General features: G+C 51.1%; 7 protein-coding genes across 7 annotated transcripts; 4 read left to right on the top strand and 3 right to left on the bottom strand.

Moving 5' to 3' along the window:
• Positions 1-303: 303 nt before the first annotated feature.
• J4E85_010499 (uncharacterized protein) lies at positions 304-1,730 on the bottom strand (the record flags this gene model as incomplete). The annotated part of the gene is made up of 5 exons (XM_051474708.1): positions 304-897; positions 951-1,021; positions 1,073-1,237; positions 1,288-1,373; positions 1,438-1,730. 5 exons carry the CDS (start codon positions 1,728-1,730, stop codon positions 304-306), a joined length of 1,209 nt encoding a protein of 402 aa, XP_051321384.1.
• Positions 1,731-2,308: 578 nt separating this feature from the next.
• Positions 2,309-3,628, top strand: J4E85_010498 (uncharacterized protein; the record flags this gene model as incomplete). The annotated part of the gene is made up of 1 exon (XM_051474707.1): positions 2,309-3,628. The coding sequence occupies one exon, from the start codon at positions 2,309-2,311 to the stop codon at positions 3,626-3,628; it is 1,320 nt and encodes a 439-aa protein (XP_051321383.1).
• A 473-nt stretch (positions 3,629-4,101) lies between these two features.
• On the top strand, positions 4,102-4,782 carry J4E85_010497 (uncharacterized protein; the record flags this gene model as incomplete). Its single annotated transcript, XM_051474706.1, has 1 exon — positions 4,102-4,782. One exon carries the CDS (start codon positions 4,102-4,104, stop codon positions 4,780-4,782), a length of 681 nt encoding a protein of 226 aa, XP_051321382.1.
• Positions 4,783-5,399: 617 nt separating this feature from the next.
• J4E85_010496 (uncharacterized protein) lies at positions 5,400-7,946 on the top strand (the record flags this gene model as incomplete). The annotated part of the gene is made up of 3 exons (XM_051474705.1): positions 5,400-5,634; positions 5,684-7,638; positions 7,698-7,946. The coding sequence occupies 3 exons, from the start codon at positions 5,400-5,402 to the stop codon at positions 7,944-7,946; spliced, it is 2,439 nt and encodes an 812-aa protein (XP_051321381.1).
• Positions 7,947-9,843: 1,897 nt separating this feature from the next.
• Positions 9,844-10,851, top strand: J4E85_010495 (uncharacterized protein; the record flags this gene model as incomplete). Its single annotated transcript, XM_051474704.1, has 1 exon — positions 9,844-10,851. The coding sequence occupies one exon, from the start codon at positions 9,844-9,846 to the stop codon at positions 10,849-10,851; it is 1,008 nt and encodes a 335-aa protein (XP_051321380.1).
• A 1,012-nt stretch (positions 10,852-11,863) lies between these two features.
• On the bottom strand, positions 11,864-12,540 carry J4E85_010494 (uncharacterized protein; the record flags this gene model as incomplete). Its single annotated transcript, XM_051474703.1, has 2 exons — positions 11,864-12,255; positions 12,318-12,540. 2 exons carry the CDS (start codon positions 12,538-12,540, stop codon positions 11,864-11,866), a joined length of 615 nt encoding a protein of 204 aa, XP_051321379.1.
• A 1,007-nt stretch (positions 12,541-13,547) lies between these two features.
• J4E85_010493 (uncharacterized protein) lies at positions 13,548-15,485 on the bottom strand (the record flags this gene model as incomplete). The annotated part of the gene is made up of 2 exons (XM_051474702.1): positions 13,548-13,883; positions 13,932-15,485. 2 exons carry the CDS (start codon positions 15,483-15,485, stop codon positions 13,548-13,550), a joined length of 1,890 nt encoding a protein of 629 aa, XP_051321378.1.
• Between the last annotated feature and the right edge of the window lie 2,787 nt (positions 15,486-18,272).

Below are 18,272 nucleotides of genomic sequence, written 5' to 3'. Positions count from 1 at the left end.
GCACAGATTGATAGACGGAGTGGAAAAGAAGCAGGGTGAGCATGGCTATATGGGATGGAAGACGTTGCCTCAGACGTTGCGCAGAGGAAGGGCGAGAAAGAGCGTGCCCGATGTGTGAGCCCTGGGTTCACGGTCGATGATGTCATCAGGGCGCAGCGACCTCGGCAGCTTCCGCCGCGGCTCGAATTGGAGATCCATCATGACCTTCTTGCCATTCCTCCCAACTGAGCCAACGCGCAGTAATGTAGCAGGTCCTTCGTACATCATGAATAATTCCATACAACATGCTCATCACAACCCCCCTCACATCATCCCATGATCCACCCCCAACCCCAACCCCACCATCGCCTCCCCCTCCCTCTGCGCAATATCCACCTCCCCACTAACCTCAATAAAGTCCTCCAACTCCTCACTCGTAGTCTTCAACTTCTCCTTCACAGCCGTCACACCCTCCGTACCCACAATATGCCTTGCAGGAGGATTATCATGCCCCCCAATCGCCGTAAGCGCATGAACAGTCTCCGCAATCAAATTGCTCTTAACCCCCACCGGCAGCGGCGCATACAAACTCGTCACCGTATCTGAACTCAGTAGATCGCCCATGGTGGGCTCCGCGTCTGGGTTGGTGTCAGACGTTACGCTTTCGTTGCCGGGGGATTTTGTTGCGTTTGTTGCGTTTTCGTCGAAGGGGGGATGGGCAGACGGGTTGTCGATTCTTTCTAGTTTGTCGAGGAGGCCGGAGAAGATTTCGCGGGCTAGGGGCGCGGGGTTCTCGCCTTGCAGGTATTCGGACATGGGGGGCACGGAGGTTATTCGGTTGGTGAGGACGTTGACTTCCATGTTGGCTTGGACGAGGGACATTTTTACGTTGAAGGGGGCGATTTCGTAGGCGAGGGACTGGTGGGTGTTAGATGATGGGGTAGTGAGGGTTGCGGGTGGTGCTTGAGTACATCGCAGTAGCCTTCGACGGCCCATTGGGAGGAGCAGTACATGCCTAAGCCTGGGGTTCCAAGGTGGCCAGCTGAAAGGGTGAGGTCAGTCAAGGATGGCTTAAATAGTGATGGTGACTCACTGATACCGGTTATCACGATGATGTGGCCATTCTTGCGTTCGCGCATGATCGGAAGTACGGCTTTGATGATATTGACATTCGCGAAGAAGTTGATCTCGAAGATCTCATCGACCAGGCTTCTGGTGCGGCTGGTCTGCGCGAGTTCCTCTACTGAGCCGATCACAGCTGTACATGAACTGTCAGTTTCATTTTGTCAAGCAGGGCAAGGTCACAACCTTCACTAGCAGCGCACAACAACACGTCGATGCGCCCAAAAGCCTCGACAGCCTCAGCAACAGCTGCTTGACATTGACCAACTACCCTGCATGGAGAGACCCGTTAGCAACGCGCAACACTTCATCTCGTTCGCGGCATCGGACACTCACCTACTATCCAACCCAACAACCCTCAAGTGCTCGCGCCATCGGTCCGTCTGTTTCACATCCTCCAAAAACGTCCGAAAATCCTCACTCTGCCCTTCTCTTTTCTCAAACTCCAGCGGCATAACACCCGCGACAACATAATCGCCATGTTCGAGCACCTGTCGCGCTAACGCGATGGCAATAGGCGATGCGCCTCTTGTGATGAACCAAACGCGCGGAGCATTGTGGGGCGGGAAATGCGGCGACTTTGGCCGTGGCGGCTTCGACGACGCAGATAATGGCGCATTGCTTGTCATGTCGGGGTCGGAAGGAATGGTGTGTACTTCATGTTGGCTGGCGCGTGTTCGTGCTGCGGCGATGGGATGCGCGGTGGAGACCGGGTATGTGGGGCACCTGCATGGAGGGCGCAACGCCGCTAGTGGTGAGCCTTACATAGCGTGGCCGAAAATGACTGAACGAGCAAAAACACCATCACGACTGTGCCAAGACTTGGGGATATTGCGCATTTTACAGTCAGAGCAACCTGAGTCTTAGAAGGATATACCTAGAGATACTGGAGATCTCTTCGCTGTTGTCGTTCTGACATCCAGCCTCAATCTACCTCCTGCACACCCACAAAAGACGCCCTTTCACCTTCACTTCAGGTATGTCAACTCAGTCGTCATCGGCCGGCCATGTACCAGCCTCCTCGATTAAAACTCTTCTCGTTACTCCCAGCCCCCTGCCGCACAGATGAAGCAGAGTCTTCAGCTCCTTCAGTCTCAAATCTTTCTCTCCAACCTACACTCAACTGCTACACTCCATTTCCACAACTCTCAGTGAATTCCCCAAAAGCACATCTTTCCATACATTCAAGGACCTCACCTCCTAAACCATGAGTCTGCTACTAGACCAGTTCACCAACCACTGGACTGACCAGTTTCCGGACTACAGCAATCAAACCACCTACACTCTGCCTTCAGACGGCACTGTCCAGTTTGATCTGGCAAAGTGGTTGGCGAACGCCCAGGAAGAGCTACAGATCGAAGAAGCTCGCTGGCTCGCAGACGACTTCGACATCAACGAGCCTGCTCCGAGACCGGTCAAGATCCGAGCTAGGGACTCTGCGCAGTGGATCAAGAAAGACAACCGCAACTTCACTGGCCGTCGCAAGCGTAGACGTGAACTCCCTGTTCCGCGCGCCTTCAACAAGCCGTTCTCCCTCATGCAGCACCAACGCCACTCCATCCACCTCATGGGCAGGGTGCTCAACGTCCGCACCAATGGATCGCCCTTCACGCTCGTCCTTGATGACCTCAACCAGCGTGCCGACATCTTTATTAGCGAGATCACCCGCCGCGCCCTCTCTCGCAACGTCAACGTCGTCTTCGTCACATTCGAGTCTGGCCAGGCCATGGCACCGATCCGCACCGTCCAGGGCTTCGGCATGACGAGCGACGAGATCCTGAAGGCTTTGCGCAAGGCCATGGATGATGCCAAGGAGAGCATCGTCGTCATCGACAACCTCCACGAGCTCCTCTACACTTACGGCGTCGACATGACCGCGCTCTTCCAGCTCGTCGTCCACAAGTACGCTTCCACCCTCGTCGGCATCTACCACCAAGACCTGCTCGACAACCCAACCGAGTCACCATACGCCCCACAACCCCTGGAGCTGATCAAATACATGGCCACCTCCATCATAACCTGCAAGTCCTTCGCGCACTGCCTCGCCGCCAAAGCCGCCGCAGAGCGCAGCCTCCCCGAGCCCACCTGGGGCATGCTGGAAGCCGCCGAAGGAATCATCCAAGACCTCGACGCCAACGACAACCGCGGTATAGTCATGGAAGCGGAGTTCCGCCGCAAGTCCGGCAAGCCAGAGGGTGAAACCTACTTCCTCCGCACTCCTCGCCCGGAAGACTACCACGACCCCATGCCCGGCATCCCCAACGGCACTCTCAAGCAGGAGTACGTCATCCTCCTCGATATGCAGCCCGCATACGCCGGTAACGTGTCTGGTCTTATTCAAGATGCCGCTGAGAACCCCAACTCAACTTTCAACCTTGCTCTCACGGAGAAGCAGAAGCAGGCGCGTGAGGAGGTCGTGCTGCCTTACTTTGATGCGCAGAAGGGTGAGGGTGCTGGTGAGGGTGGGCGTATCTTGTATGACATGGGCTCTGAAGATGACTTTGACGAGGAGGAGGATGAGATCTGAGTGCGTTTCCTTGGTCGTTGGGTTGAGGATGAGGCGCTGGTCGCAGGTTTGAATGCAGCTTCTGAGATACCCTGTCTGGTAGGGCCACGGCGTTACGGCGATCATTGATGGAAAGGCGAGATGCGCTATGCGCAGGTAACGAGACATGGGCGGATTGCGAGATAGCTTTCTGCCTTGAATTGGGAGACGGTCTCACGGACGGATGGTGTTGCGTCTTCTCAAGATGCAGCAATCGTGGATGACGAATAACATGATAAAATCAATCGATACTGCGCTTTACTTGACATCAGTGAAGTGATACTCAGCCTACTAACCTAGCTCTTCGACCTCCACGCATCGTGATTGAGCCTCGCGCACAGCACCTGCACCATGGTAGGGCTGAACCCTCAGCCTTGGCGCCCAAACTCCCCCAACTCACCAAATAATTCCCTTGCGCCAACCACCCCCACACCCCCCACAACCCACTCCACACCATGGCCGACAACGAGCGACCACGCGCAGCCTACAGCGACCCCTTCGAGCGCGACACCCGGCGCGCACCCCGCGAAAGCCGCGATCGAGGCGGCACACCCACCGAGCGCCGCGGCAACCGCTCACGCAGTCCGCAAGAGCGCGGCGCCGGCCGACGCGACAACCGGTACCGCTCGAGATCGCCCTTCCGCAAAGACGAGCGCGACGGTGGAGTCAGGGGAGGAAGAGGACGGGGACGTGGTCACGACCGCGGACGGGGCCGCGACGACAGGAGAGGAGGTGGAGGTGGACGAGACGAGCGCCCCGGGGGCAACTTCCGCGATCGCTCGCCCCAGCCGCCTAAAGGGCCACGCAGCGATCATGCGCCTCCTGCTCGCAGTGCCCGACCTCCCCCAACCGGTCCCCGTTCCTCCACCGGCGACCCTACCAATATCAAGAAGGAAGAAGAAGCCACACCCGACGTCGAGATGAAAGATGAGCGCCAGAAACCAGAAGACATGGACGACGACGAGTGGGAGATGCTGAAGATCATGGGGTTCGGCGGGTTCAAAAGCACGAAGAACACAAAGGTACCCGGGAACGATAAGAATTTTGGGGTGAGGAAGGATAAGCAGTTGCAGGCTAGGCAGTATATGAATCGGCAGGGTGGATTTAATAGGCCGTTGAGTCCTGGTAGGAGTTGAGGAGGCGGATAGAGAGTGAGAGTAACATCCACGAAATGAGGGATGGAGGCATCATGAGTACATTGCAGAGTATCTGTGCATGGATTGGCAATACTAGGGCGGGTTGCGACACCCTTTGTCGTCCATCTGAGCCAGTACTTCGTAGGGCATGAGGCAGTCGTGCCGATGCGTGTGACAGACCTGCTTCGGGTTGCCATGGAAGGGTCTGCATACATCACAACGCAGCTCATGGTATGACGCCTTCTCTTCTCTTCTACCCTATATCGGTTTCCTTAGGTCTAACCGAAGCAAAGGAATTTGGCATGCATCAAACCTAGCTGTGGGTAATAGGTACATCAATCGAGGGAATATTGGGGACATTCGAGCTCGTTAGATTGAGATAACTACGATACCATTGTTCCACGCAGTTACTACCCTCCCCAGTGATATGTTCGAACACGAATTCACTTGCTTGCTAAAATGCCGTAGTTGAAGACATTTCGCATGCCCAGACGAACATATTCGGAAGGCGCCTCCACCTCGGCCAATCAACGCCCGAGGAAGTTGCGGATGCTCCGCGAAATGTGTCCCAATCCCCCGCAAAGCTCGAGCTCGAGCTGCCAGCTTCACTCAACACCATGACGCGCGAATCACGGCATGGCACCCTGTGGAAGGGGCTCACATGCCTTTTCGCCCTCCAATTGCCCCTCGTGAGCGCGCAGGTCGCCGAGATCGAGAAAGCCACCAATGCGAGCTTGCTATGGGGACCCTACCGTCCAAACCTCTACTTCGGCGTCCGGCCGCGCATTCCCAAGAGCTTGATGGGCGGTCTGATGTGGACGCGCGTTGAGGACTACCAAAGCGTGCAGCATAGTGGGTCTGCAATTCCAGGCTTGAACAAATCCCATTGCTGACAATGTAGACTTCCGACACACGTGCGAGCAGCACGAGCTCGATGGCTACGGCTGGGACGAATACGACGTGCGCAGCGGCGGCCGACAGACGATTCACGACCCTGCAAATAAGATTGACATCACCACCGAGTTCATCAAATTCCCTGGCGGAGAGCATGGCGGCAGCTGGGGCGCGAGGATCAAAGGCACGCCACGAGAAGACGCTGGCCCGAATCTACGCACGACTGTCGTCTGGTACAACACGCTCGCTGGATTCGGCAACTTGGGCATTGAAGGTGCTGATCCCGACGAGCCTGGCATCGAGGGCGATGTGGTCCTGAAGGGGCAGACGAAGGAATTGGGCGAGTTCGAGCTCACTGTCACCAAGGGCACGGGCGAACATCCCATCACTGGACACCCAAGCTACGAGGAGAAGCCTTTGGATCGGACACTGGCGCACAGCGGACAGGTGCCTGAGGATGCGCTGTGGCAGGTCAAGGCCATGATGTTCGCGCACATGAAGGGCCAAATCGACGTCCTGGTCCCCAAGTACGGCGAGGACAACCCACCACCGCCTGCACAGGTCTACACCATCCAGCATCTGCCGGGCAAGGGCAACATGCACCTGGTTCAGAAGGTCTTTGAGGGCCCCTTTGAGTTCGACATCATCTTCTCATCTGCATCGGCGCCCGAGAAGATCACATCCGAGCATCTCACCGAGCAGATCGATTCAGTCACTTCTAGCTTCTCGACTCGCTTCACGGATATCTTCAAGCCCCAGACGCCATTTGTCAAGGAGCGCTACGAAGAGTTTGGCAAGTCGCTCTTCTCGAACCTTATCGGCGGCATCGGCTACTTCTTCGGTGACTCTCGTGTTGATCGATCCTACGACCCCGCCTACGAAGAGGATAGCGAAGGCTTCTGGGAGGAGGCGGCTGAAGCGCGAGCCAGGAACCCAGCTCAGCTCGAAGGGCCGTCCGAGTTGTTCACTGCCATCCCATCGCGACCCTTCTTCCCTCGTGGTTTCCTTTGGGATGAGGGCTTCCATCTGCTACCTGTTATCGACTGGGATGCAGACCTGACGCTTGACATTATTAAGAGCTGGTTCAAGCTGATGGATGACGATGGCTGGATCGGACGCGAACAGATCCTCGGTCCTGAAGCTCGCAGCAAAGTGCCGGAGGAGTTCCAAATTCAATACCCTCACTACGCTAACCCGCCTACACTCTTCATGGTCATCACGTCTTTCCTCGACAAGCTCGATGCTATGAAGACCGACACTAGTAGCGAGAAACTGCAGCAGCAGAAGTCTTACTCAATGCAACTCTCGAACCGCGAAGCCGCCCTAGAGTACCTCCGTTCGCTCTACCCACTCCTCAAGCGCAACTACTTCTGGTACCGCAAGACCCAGGCTGGCGATATTAAAAGCTACGATCGAGAGGCCTTCTCCACCAAAGAGGGCTACAGGTGGCGCGGACGTACGCCTTCACACATCCTCACTTCAGGTCTTGACGACTACCCTCGCGCTCAGCCACCACACCCTGGTGAGCTACACGTTGATCTGATCAGCTGGATGGGTATGATGACTCGCGCAATCAAGCGCATCGCAATCTACCTCGACGAGCAAGAAGACGCCGCCGAATTCGCACGCTATGACGAAGCGATTGTTCGCAACATCGACGACCTCCACTGGTCAAAGAAGGACAAGACCTACTGCGACGCCACCATCGACGACTACGAAGAGCACTCGCTAGTCTGCCACAAAGGTTACATCTCCCTGTTCCCCTTCCTGACAGGCTTAGTCGACAAGGACAGCGATAGACTAGGCGCTATACTCGACCTGATAGAGGACGAAGAGGAGCTCTGGAGCCCTTACGGCATCAGGAGTCTAAGCAAGAGCGACGAGTTCTACCACACCGCGGAGGACTACTGGCGCGGTCCCGTTTGGATGCCTATCAACTACCTCGCCGTCTCCCAATTACTCGTAAGTCTCCCGAACCTTTCCCTTCTTATCATGCAAGTATACTAATTGCGCGGTTCTAGAACGTCGCAACATCACCGGGTCCCCACCGCGCTCGCGCAACCAAGATATACACTGAACTCCGCAAGAACTTAGTCAACACTGTGTACGAGAGCTGGAAGGAGACGGGCTTTGCTTGGGAGCAATACAACCCTGAGACTGGCAAGGGGCAGAGGACGCAGCATTTCACTGGCTGGACTAGTTTGGTCGTTAAGATTATGGCTATGCCGGATTTGAGTGGAGGGGAGGAGCAGGTCAGGGATGAGTTGTAGATGGGTGTGGAATGGGGAGATGGGGTACCAAGGGAGGTGTGACTGAGGTCATGCCGTGGGTATGAATGAATCGACCAGGTAACGCGGTCAACACGACTGCTCACGCATCGCGCGCATGTCTAGAACCCTTCAATTCTACGTCCAACTGTGGAGGCTCCATGCCTAATTCGTTGAGACTGGGCAATTAACTGCTTGTACTTTGAGTGACGCCACGATCGCCATGGACGTCTAAGAACGAATGTTGACCTCGCGTACTGCGGTCGCTGTTCGATCGACCAAGGCATCTCGTTCTTCATAATGCAGCTGGCGTGCGGCGAGGTCTAAGTTAAGCCGGAAGAGCAAAAAGAAAAGTGATCTTACAGATTCTGCGCAAGGCAGGCTTTGTAGCCGGTGGCGCAATACATACATGAACGCTACCAACGCGTACAGAAGCACTCATCTTCAGAAGCCCACTAGTCGACTACGAGATAGTCTGTGGTGTATCTCGCAGGCAGATCTAGAGTGCACGTCAACGCCGTGCAGAACACATTGGAGTGGCGACGGCATGCTTTCCTGTCGTGGAGAATTGCGCTTGCTTTTTACCGGTGTATCTGCGAGAACAGCGGCCCGCAGCGACGTGCATCCGCCATGCACAGCCAGCTCCGATGTTTTGCAGGCGCTGTCGTTTGTGGTGGTGTGGATTGTCGTCCTTGGCGCGAGAGCGGGAAGGATCGCCCCACCTTTGCACTCGGCAAGACCGAACCGCAGTTCTCCGTCGGGCCAGGGAGTCCTTCCGACCACTTCATCGCTCAAGAATATAGACTTCACTTCCAGGCCGCCCCCAGGACTGAGCCCTCTTGTTGCCAGACATCAACATCAGTGCTTCAAAGAATGAGAGGTGGTCCCCGAGCTCCGATTGCATCGTGCATGACAGCTTCGTATATGCGAGCTTTCGGCATCGGCCCGTTGCGCAGTCCGCAGATTAAGCTGCAGCCACTTCATCGACCCATTGTCCTAATTTCGTAAGCCACGTCCGGGCCAAGCGGCGTCGTTAACGTCCTTAACAGCGTCGAGGGTTCTATCATGATAGGTACTGACTCATGCGAACGAACTAGCATTGGCGTTGATTGAACGGTGTGCGTCATGTCAGGCGCCTGCACAACACGTATAACTTCGGGATGATTGCGCATACGATTCTTAAGTCATCGCTGGAAACTAGTAGACCATCTTGGGAGTGCCTAGTAAGCGACTGGAGAGGACGGAAACTGTGTCGTCACTACGTACCTGCTCGAGGCTGCATGAAGTTGCGGTCAGCATCTCAAGCGACGCGAAGGTCGAGGGCAAAGACGAGACCAATCATGTTTCAACACAAGAGGCTTCAGCGCAATCCAGCATAGCATGCGATGGTGTGGTGTAGGGAAGGTCTCACGGACGGCTGCCGATGTCGCGATAGCAATATTTTCCATTGTGCGCATCAGTGCGAAGCCGACTCAAGAGTCCATTAGGGGCATAGTAGCAACACTACAGCGATTCCTACACCACCACGGCCTACTAGGTCTTGAGCTAGGACTTTCGTTGCCGGGCGCGCAGTGAAGCCGGTTGTTCGCTCCCGTCTTCGAGCAACCAGGACCGCTGCAGCAACTAATGAGCCGACATGCGAAATCGCATCAGAAGTTACCAATCGAGCTGACCGGTTTGAAAGCTTAGAAAAAGCATCGCGAGCTAGTTCTGAAACGGAAAAAGGGACTGTTAATGCGACGAGCCCTCTAGGTACCTTCAGGGTACATAAAGTACTGCAACTTCAGTACAGAGTCCTTATCCGCTCCAGGTCATTCTCGCTCAGCTCCTGAAGTGTCAAATCCAAAACGACTAAGGTCTTCTTCTCGATTTCATCACTACCCAATTCAAGCCATTCAAGATGACTTCCTCCGACGGCATCCCACCCCCAGAAGTCCGCACCCGCATCCTCAACATGTCCTCGCGACGGGCCCTCATAAGCAACGAGCGCGGTACCAACCATCTGAGCCACTACGACAGCACAGTAACCTACGACGACCACTACTGGTACATCAAGCCGGGCAAAGACGAGAACGCCGGCCTCTACCTCATCGTAAGCGCCTACACGGGCCGCGCCCTCTGGGCAAACCACCGCAACGGCGCAAACGGCGGAAACGGCGAGGTAGGCACCTGCAACCCGCCAGGTTCATACCCAGACCAATACTTCGACCTCGCACAGACCCAAGGCACGGGCGTGCGAAACAAGCAGTTCCGTCTGCACTCCCCTGCGGGAAATGGCAATGTCTTCTCGAGGACTCATAGAAAGCCTGAACTAGGTTGTTTGTCGGACTCGGACAAGATCTACGACGACCACTGGTTCACGTTCGAGATGGAGCCGTTGAAGTTCGTCAGGATCGACTATGACGAGCAGCATCCGGAGATCCTCACGTCGCCCCGCCCCAAGGAAATAGCCCAGCAAACAGCGATGAACCATTTGGATATTGAGACGACGCAGGAAGTGACGATTAGCAAGGAGACGGAAATCCAGTCGACCTTCACTTCGGAGGTTGGGCTTTCTGTCACGGCTTCGGTCGAGTTCAGTTGCGGGGTGCCGCTGATTGCGGAGGGCAAGGTGGGCCTTAGTACGACGCTAGATACGAGGATGTCGTGGGGCACTACGAATATCACGAAGCAGAAGTGGGAGGCGAAGGTGGTGCTCAAGTGCCCGCCCAAGTCGGCTACGATTTGCACGGCTTCGGTGGTGGAGACTAGGTTTCGCATGCCGTTTGTGTCATACTGGAAGACGGAGGAGGGGGGGAAGGAAGTGAAGCTCAAGGGCGTTTATGAGGGGCAGAGTTGTGCTAGTTTGAGCACTGTGTCTTCGTATGGCGACTACGTGGCCGAGAAGAAGAAGGCCGAGAACAAGTGATAGTTCATTGTATGCGAGGGGTGGTATAAGAAGGCTTCTAGGGTAGGAAATCAAGGACACTCATTTGCAACGTAGCATTATGCATCACCCTCACGTACCTTACACATGCCCATAACCTAGTCACACCTCCCTTTGTATTCCGTCTCCACACCCCAAGCCCATCTACAACTCGTCCCTAACCAGAACGGCTCGGTAAGCATAACCGCCACAGTCAGCGGGAGGTATGCATAGGGCAAGACGACTATCACGAGGCAGAAGTGGGAAGTTAAGATGCCCCTAAGATGTCCACCTAAGTCTAAGTTTAAGGCCGTTACTACGGTGGTGGAAACAAGGATGCGCATGGCTTTTGTGTCGTACTAGAAGACGAAGTCCGGTAAAGAAGTTCAATTGAACGGAACTTACGAAGGGCAGAACTGTGTTGGCTTGCATACAGAAGTTCCGCAGACGAAGTACGAAGACCCTGAGAAGGACGGAAAGCCCAAGGGGCTGTTCTGAGCCAAGGGGTCATTCTACCCCATTCGATAGCCAGACTTGTACCCTTACGAAGGGTCTCACAGTAGAACTTTAATAACACATTCATTTTGCGACGTGGCGCTACGTCTTGCGCAAGTGTGATATTAATTGCGAAGTCTACATTGTGCTTGTCGTTCTGTTCTATGTGAGCGTAGTTCGCTCGTCGGAAGACGCGCACGAGCGGGGTTTGTGTAATGTCGCGTCAAGTGGTCATCTATCGCCAGCGGATTGTCTTATCGTGATAGCTATTGCAGCAGCTCGAGACTTGTCGATCGATCGGTACGAACGGAAGATGATATGGAGTATCGTCGGCGGGTGTTAAGTAGCACGTGGTGGTGAGGTATAGAATGTATTAGGGACGACCTGCAACTACTAATAACTCCTAGGAATTCTCCTCTAGCCTCTGTGGCCCGACCTGCAAGACTTCTCATCCAAAGGGGGGGATGGAACAAGGAGGCGCTATGCACCCCCGATCTCTCCCGCTTCCTCCGCTTCAAACCTACATGCCAGGAGTGAAGGCGTACTTCTCAAAGTCAGAGGGAACATCTGTGTTGTCGTTCCAAGCCATGTCCATCAACGCGTCCGCATCCGCCTGGTCGATTCCCTTGACCTGGTAGTGCTTTCCGCCAAGGTACACGCCATAGGGCTCAGTGGAACCAGTGCACTTCCAAACATCATCAGCGGCATCAGCCTGCCTCTTGGAGTTGGAGTCGCTGCCGTCCGAACCAGGCTCGGTCCAGCTGAAACCGTGGAAGTTGCCACCAGTGATGCAAGTCGAAGTCTCAGTGATGCGAAGCTTCTGGTCGATATTACCGCACTGGAGCAGGCCATCGTCGTTGGACTCGGGGCCCTCGTCCCAGGCAATGAATCGCTTCTCGCCACATTCTTGTACTGCAGATGGTGTGTTAGTACGATGTGGCTTTTGCGTGAGGTTAGAGCATGTGTAGACGTACCTTCGAGCTTGCCGGACTGGACGGTGGTTACGCCCTTGGCGATGGCATCGGCAATGTCAGTTGCGTTTGCTGTGATGGACACGGCGCAGATGTTGTGGTCGATGTCCTTGAAGAAGAAGGCACATCCGGAGCATCCGGGCTTGGTGTAGGTGTAGATGTTGTCAGCTGCGACAAGGCTGCTGAGGGTGCCAACAGCGGCGATGGTAGAGAGAGCGAAACGCATGGTGAATTGAGTTGATTGTTTGAGTGAGTGAATTGAGGCGTTGAGTGTTCGTTGCGGGTCTGTAGTGATGGAAGCGAAGGAACTGTGAGTTGCACCGATGTCAACATGGGCGACATGATGGCTTATATGGTTGTCGTGCCATCTTCACGATGCCATGCCCGCGGTTGATGCCGGCTACACCGTGCTGGCCGCTAGTAAGCACCGGATTACCACCTGAACTTTACCATCACACCATCCAACATCGCAGAAGGTTCTGATGAAGCGGGAGATTTGTACCGACACTTCACCCCGACCTGTAGAGTATTGCGATCGAATGAGCGGTGCACCCACGAGCGCGGTCTTGGTGTACTGGTCTGATGACATCAGCACCGGCTTACGACCTAGACCTTGGTATTGGGATCCCAAAATCAGACATTGCGGGGCAGATCCGCAGCATCGAAATTGTGATCTTCTCGGTCATGCGATTGTTGCGCATGTTGGCCATCGCATGTGGTCGCGATGAAGTTGGGAATTGGAGGGGCGCTACGACACCGACTTGCGCTCGATACTTTCGCGTGTGCTGCACTAGAACTCAACGAAACCTTCGAGAAGCAGCAATCCGGTGAGCGATGCGGTGAAAGAACATGCGCGATGCGATGCATGTACACGGCGAGTACGTTGATGGTGGTTGTAAGGAATTGTACTGGCATTAGCCTGAGGAAACTGCTCGGCGCTCTACATTAAGTGGCGTCGCGTCGCGTCTGCCGAGCAGCTCCGGGTCTTGATGAAGGTGAGATCTAGAAATGCTACGGGCTTATGACGGATGCTCTTTCTGCTGCGCCTTGTTCTTGGGTACATCGCCCGATCGCGACCATCGCAATTACCTGAAGCTCACCTCGAGGCAATTCTACATTGTAATGCTATGCCGTATATGACATTCCGATGCTTCCGACTTCGGCACCACCCTACGGAAACCTTCACGAGACCCTTCTTTGTTATCCTATTGGTACGGAACGATATGAAGACCCTCATGACTGTTTCCACAGCCCGTAATACCGCCCTTTCTTCTTGCACAACTCTTCGTGCGTCCCCCTCTCCACGATACTCCCCTCGTGCAGCACCAAGATGGAGCTCGCATCTACAATCGTACTCAGCCGATGGGCGATGACAATTACAATCCTTCCTTCTTTGAGCTTCTCGAGTGCTGCCTTGATATGCCTCTCTGTCACTGTGTCTACCGCACTCGTCGCCTCATCCAGCAGAACAATCGGTGCGTCCTTGAGAAGCGCCCTCGCAATCGCAAGTCTTTGCGCCTCGCCACCCGACAGCTTGACACCGCGCTCGCCGACGTGCGTATTGTAGGCCTTAGGATAGCGCATGATGGTGTCGTGAATCGCGGCTGCACGACACACTTCGTAAACCTCTTCGTCGGTCGCGCTGTCGCGTGCGTATCGCACGTTCTCCATGATTGAGGTGTTGAAGAACGTGGGTGCCTGCGGAACCACGCTTACGGCGTCGCGAAGTGAACTCAATGTAACGTGTCGGATGTTCTGCTTGGCGATGGTAATGCTACCGGATGTGACGTCGTGCAGGCGTAGAAGGAGTTTTAGAATCGACGATTTGCCGGCCCCGGTTTGGCCTACGAGAGCGATGGTCTGACCCGGCGACGCCGTGAACGATACATCCCGAAGTGCGTAGCGGCTGGAGTCGTACTTGAAGGACACGTCTTCGAATCGGACTTCGCCATCCTGTACCGCGAGCGGGTAGGCTTCGGGTGCGTCGGTGACTGTTGGCTGGGTTTGCAGAAGGTGAAGAACTCGTTCCGCGTCCACAAAGTCACGCACCAGCCACCGGACATGATCGGTCAAGAATTTCAGCGGGTAGATGATGGAGTCCCAGTATGTGAGAAAGAAGACGAAGTCTCCCGGGGATGCCGTGCCCGCAGCAATGCGCTGGAGGATGAGGTAAGCCAGGGCGAAGAAGGTAGTCGGTACTAGCAGCTCAACAACAGCCTTGATCAGCGCTTCTCGTACTTCGAAACGTGTCCTTGCCCTCATGTGGTCGCCTACAGCACTTGAGAGTAAACTGGCCTCCCTCTTGAACTGGTTGAAGTACGCCACAGTTTGCCAACCTTGAATCGCTTGGTGCATCTTCCGTATCTGGATCCGCTCAGCCTTCGTCACTCTTCTCCGGAGGCCGGTTGTGAACCGTGAAGACAAGGCTTCGGCAGCCAGGAAGGCGATTGATGCGCCAAGCAGGACCATGCCCACCGCCGGAGTGAACTTCTGGTAGAAGATGGTACAAGCAACGATGACGTCGATCAAGGTTGGCAAAATTTCGATGACCACCGTCTCGAGTACGTTGCCCAGCGCTTCGCCCTGCTCAACGGCCTTCATGACCTCGGCTGAGTCTTGCGTAGAGTGAAAGTCGATCGACTGCGACATGACGTGGCTGAAAGCAGCGTTGGTCAATTGCTTGTACGAGAACTGCTTGATGGGTATCTTGGACAGCTCTTGAATGAAGATCAATCCCGACTCGCTGTTAAGGTGGTCCAAGAGAAGGAAGATGAGGAGTTCTCGGATAGGTATCGATCCGTGCGTGACTTTGTCTGCAATCACGCCAAGGACGTATGGAATGGCGACTTGCAGGACGCGCTGCATCGCAATCGTAACGAGGCAGATAAGCAGACAGATCTGAACTTTGACGTCTCGTTTGGGTATGACGTAAGGCAGAAAGATGGTAAAGTCTTTCAGGTAGCCAAGCCAGCCTCCACTTTGGCGCAACCGCTCGGCACGAGTCTCTTTCACGTCCTCGTCCTCGTCCTCGTCCCCATCGCTATTATCATCGCTATCCTCGTCATCGATCTTCAGGCAATCTTCCTCCATTCGCGGAGGAAATGCTGCTTCGAGTAGTGGGTCGGTGTCCTTGGAGCCCTGGCCGGGCGACCTCCAGAATTGGAGTGGCATTGTTCGGAGTCGAAAGGTTGTCGTGCGACTCAATGTGCGATCACCGACCGCCTCTTGTATCTTTACCTACAAGGGCCATGATAGCGGCGAGGAATGAGTGACGATGAGTCACGCCAGCCTCTCATTCATTGTGTCTGGACGCGACGCGCATAGAACGGCTTCGCATAGACCAATCCAATCGTTGGTGTCGTTTGTCGGTAGTATTGTCAAGCGCTGCGCACAAGGAAAGTGCGCCCTTTCAATCGCGCGACCTTTGGGGGCGCACAGCCACGCCGCCGGTTCTCATGGTGGCTTTAGGGCACCTCTGACGCGATTAGCTTGTGACTCAGGCCGTGGCGCAAGCACAGTCCGTGAAGTGGTGTTCTTCGAAACACGCGAATCAACGTCAGAAGCGGACCGACTGCGAGCTGCCGGACATCGCAAAGCCCGGAGCCGCGGCGAACTGGCGTATAGAAAAGGGCGTCGCAAGTGGCTGGCCCGCTCGCCTGCTGTGGTCTAGTCTGCCGCGGCCGGACCCTCCGATCCGCGTGCAGTTGCGAAAGCTCCACAACGTTATTCTCTAACACAACCTCTAACACACCCTTCTATTCTCTACGCGCATCGTGTAGCGCAATTCTTACGCCTCTAACGCGCACGGCAAATCCGTTCTTAAATACAGCCCGGGCTCTAAACTTAATAAGCGGCTTAAACACAACTGTAAGCGGCACAATAGCTAATAACGCCTGCCTTAAGGTTCGCGATAACGCGCGGCGCTTCGAGCTCTATAAAGTTTACGCCTAGACGCTCGCGCGTATCTTAAATAGCCGCGACAACTATATTATAGCCTCTATTACAATAGTATAATAAACCTATCTAAAGCAAACGTATACAAATAGATATAGTAAGTAAGCTAGGTTAGAAATAATATAAAGCTTATCTATTATATTAGTACTTTAAAAGTAATAGAAAGGTATTATAGAATATACTTTAAGAATACTCTTAGTTATTAAGTAGAAATCTAAATCTTAAGTAGTAATACTTATAGCTTAAAAAGCTACTAATTCTAAAAAAGTAAGAACTATTACTAGTACTCTAAAGAATATATAACTAAATCTTTTATCTACTCTTAGAAGTATAGTATTAAGTAAGCTAAAGCTTAGAGCTTTAGCGCTACTATCTTTAAAATAGTTAAAGCTTCTAAATCTTTTAAACTTATAAAATAGCTATTCTAATACTTTATAAAAAGATTATAATACTAAATACTTTATAAAAAAACTTTATAAAAGAATTATAATCTAATTATATATACTTATTAGCTTATAACTAATAAAGTAATATATTCTAAAGCTTTATAGTTAAGATATATATACTAAAATTTCTTTTAGTAAAAGTATACTTTTTCTATTCTATAAGTTACTACTTTTAGAAATCTAAAGATATATTAAAAATATAAGTAGCTTAAATCTAATACTAAATATAATACTAGTTAAATAATTTATAAGTTTTTATAGTACTTATAAGAATAAAACTAATCTCTTACTAGTTATCTTATCTTATCTTATCTTACTACTTTACTAAGAAGCTTTACTAAGTTACTTTATTATTACTATATTAATTACTTTTTATATAACTATATTACTATTACTTACTAATACTTTTATAAATAGCTTAGAGTTTATCTAAATAGCTATTCTAAAAGATATTCTAGTAGCTATTATATAGAAATTTATTTATTTAATATTTAAAGTCTACTCTACTAATACTATTAAAGCTTCTATTATAGCTTCTATTATAGCTTCTATTATAGCTTTTATTATAGCTTCTATTAATACTATATTATAAATATATATATCTAAAGTAAAGCTTTTTATTATTTTCTTTACTAGCTTTAATTTTAAAAAACTAGTTATTAATATATATAGATTCTTTAGTAAAACTAAAGACTTAATTTATCTAAACTAAACTAGTATCTATTCTTTTACTACTATTCTAGCTACTAAGCTATTATTATTATTATTACTTATTTTTAATATTTATATCTACTTTTTTATATATAAAGTAAAGTAAACTATAAATCTAGATTTAGCTTTATATAATCTTATAAATAAAGCTATAAATTTATAGTATAAAGCTTTAAATCTAATACTTAATAAAACTAAAAGAAAATAAAATAAAAAAGAAAAAGTATTTATAAATAGTTTTTTAAGTACTAAGATAGTTAAGTAGATATTAGCTATAATAGACGTTTTTTATAGTAGAAATATCTTCTAAGAAATAAGCTTTAGATAGTTATTATATTAATATTATTAAAGAATAGAAATAAAGTTATAGTTATAGTTAATAAAAAATAAATATAGCTAGTTCTATTAGAGTACTATTATACCTATCTAAGAGAATATCTTAGAGCTACTAAATCTAAGTAATTTTTAGTAGAGGTAATAAGTACTAATAAGAAATAGAGAGTAGCTCTAAAGTAGTAGCTCTAAAGCTTTTAAACTTTACTACTAAAGAGTTTAGATAAAATCTAAGTAGGCTACTTTATATAAAATAACTATATAAATTTAATACTTTACTTAGCTTATTAATAGCTACTTATATTATAAAGTTATAGAGTTAAGAAGTTTTAGACTAAATTTTAAAGTTTTTTATATAATTACTATACTTACTACTAGTATAGTCTATATATAGCTAGAATTTAGTACTTATAAATAAATTTTAATATCTATAGCTAAATTTTAAACTTAAAGTAAAGCTAAAATTAAATACTTATAGTTAGAATTAGTTACTAAATTAAGTACTTAAAATAGA

The sequence above is a fragment of the Alternaria conjuncta genome (assembly GCF_024043145.1).
Source record: "Alternaria conjuncta strain BMP 0040 chromosome Unknown scaffold_24, whole genome shotgun sequence".
Classification (NCBI taxonomy): domain Eukaryota; kingdom Fungi; phylum Ascomycota; class Dothideomycetes; order Pleosporales; family Pleosporaceae; genus Alternaria; species Alternaria conjuncta.
Note: the sequence above shows the minus strand (reverse complement) of the source record. Positions and strands in the feature narration are given on the sequence as shown.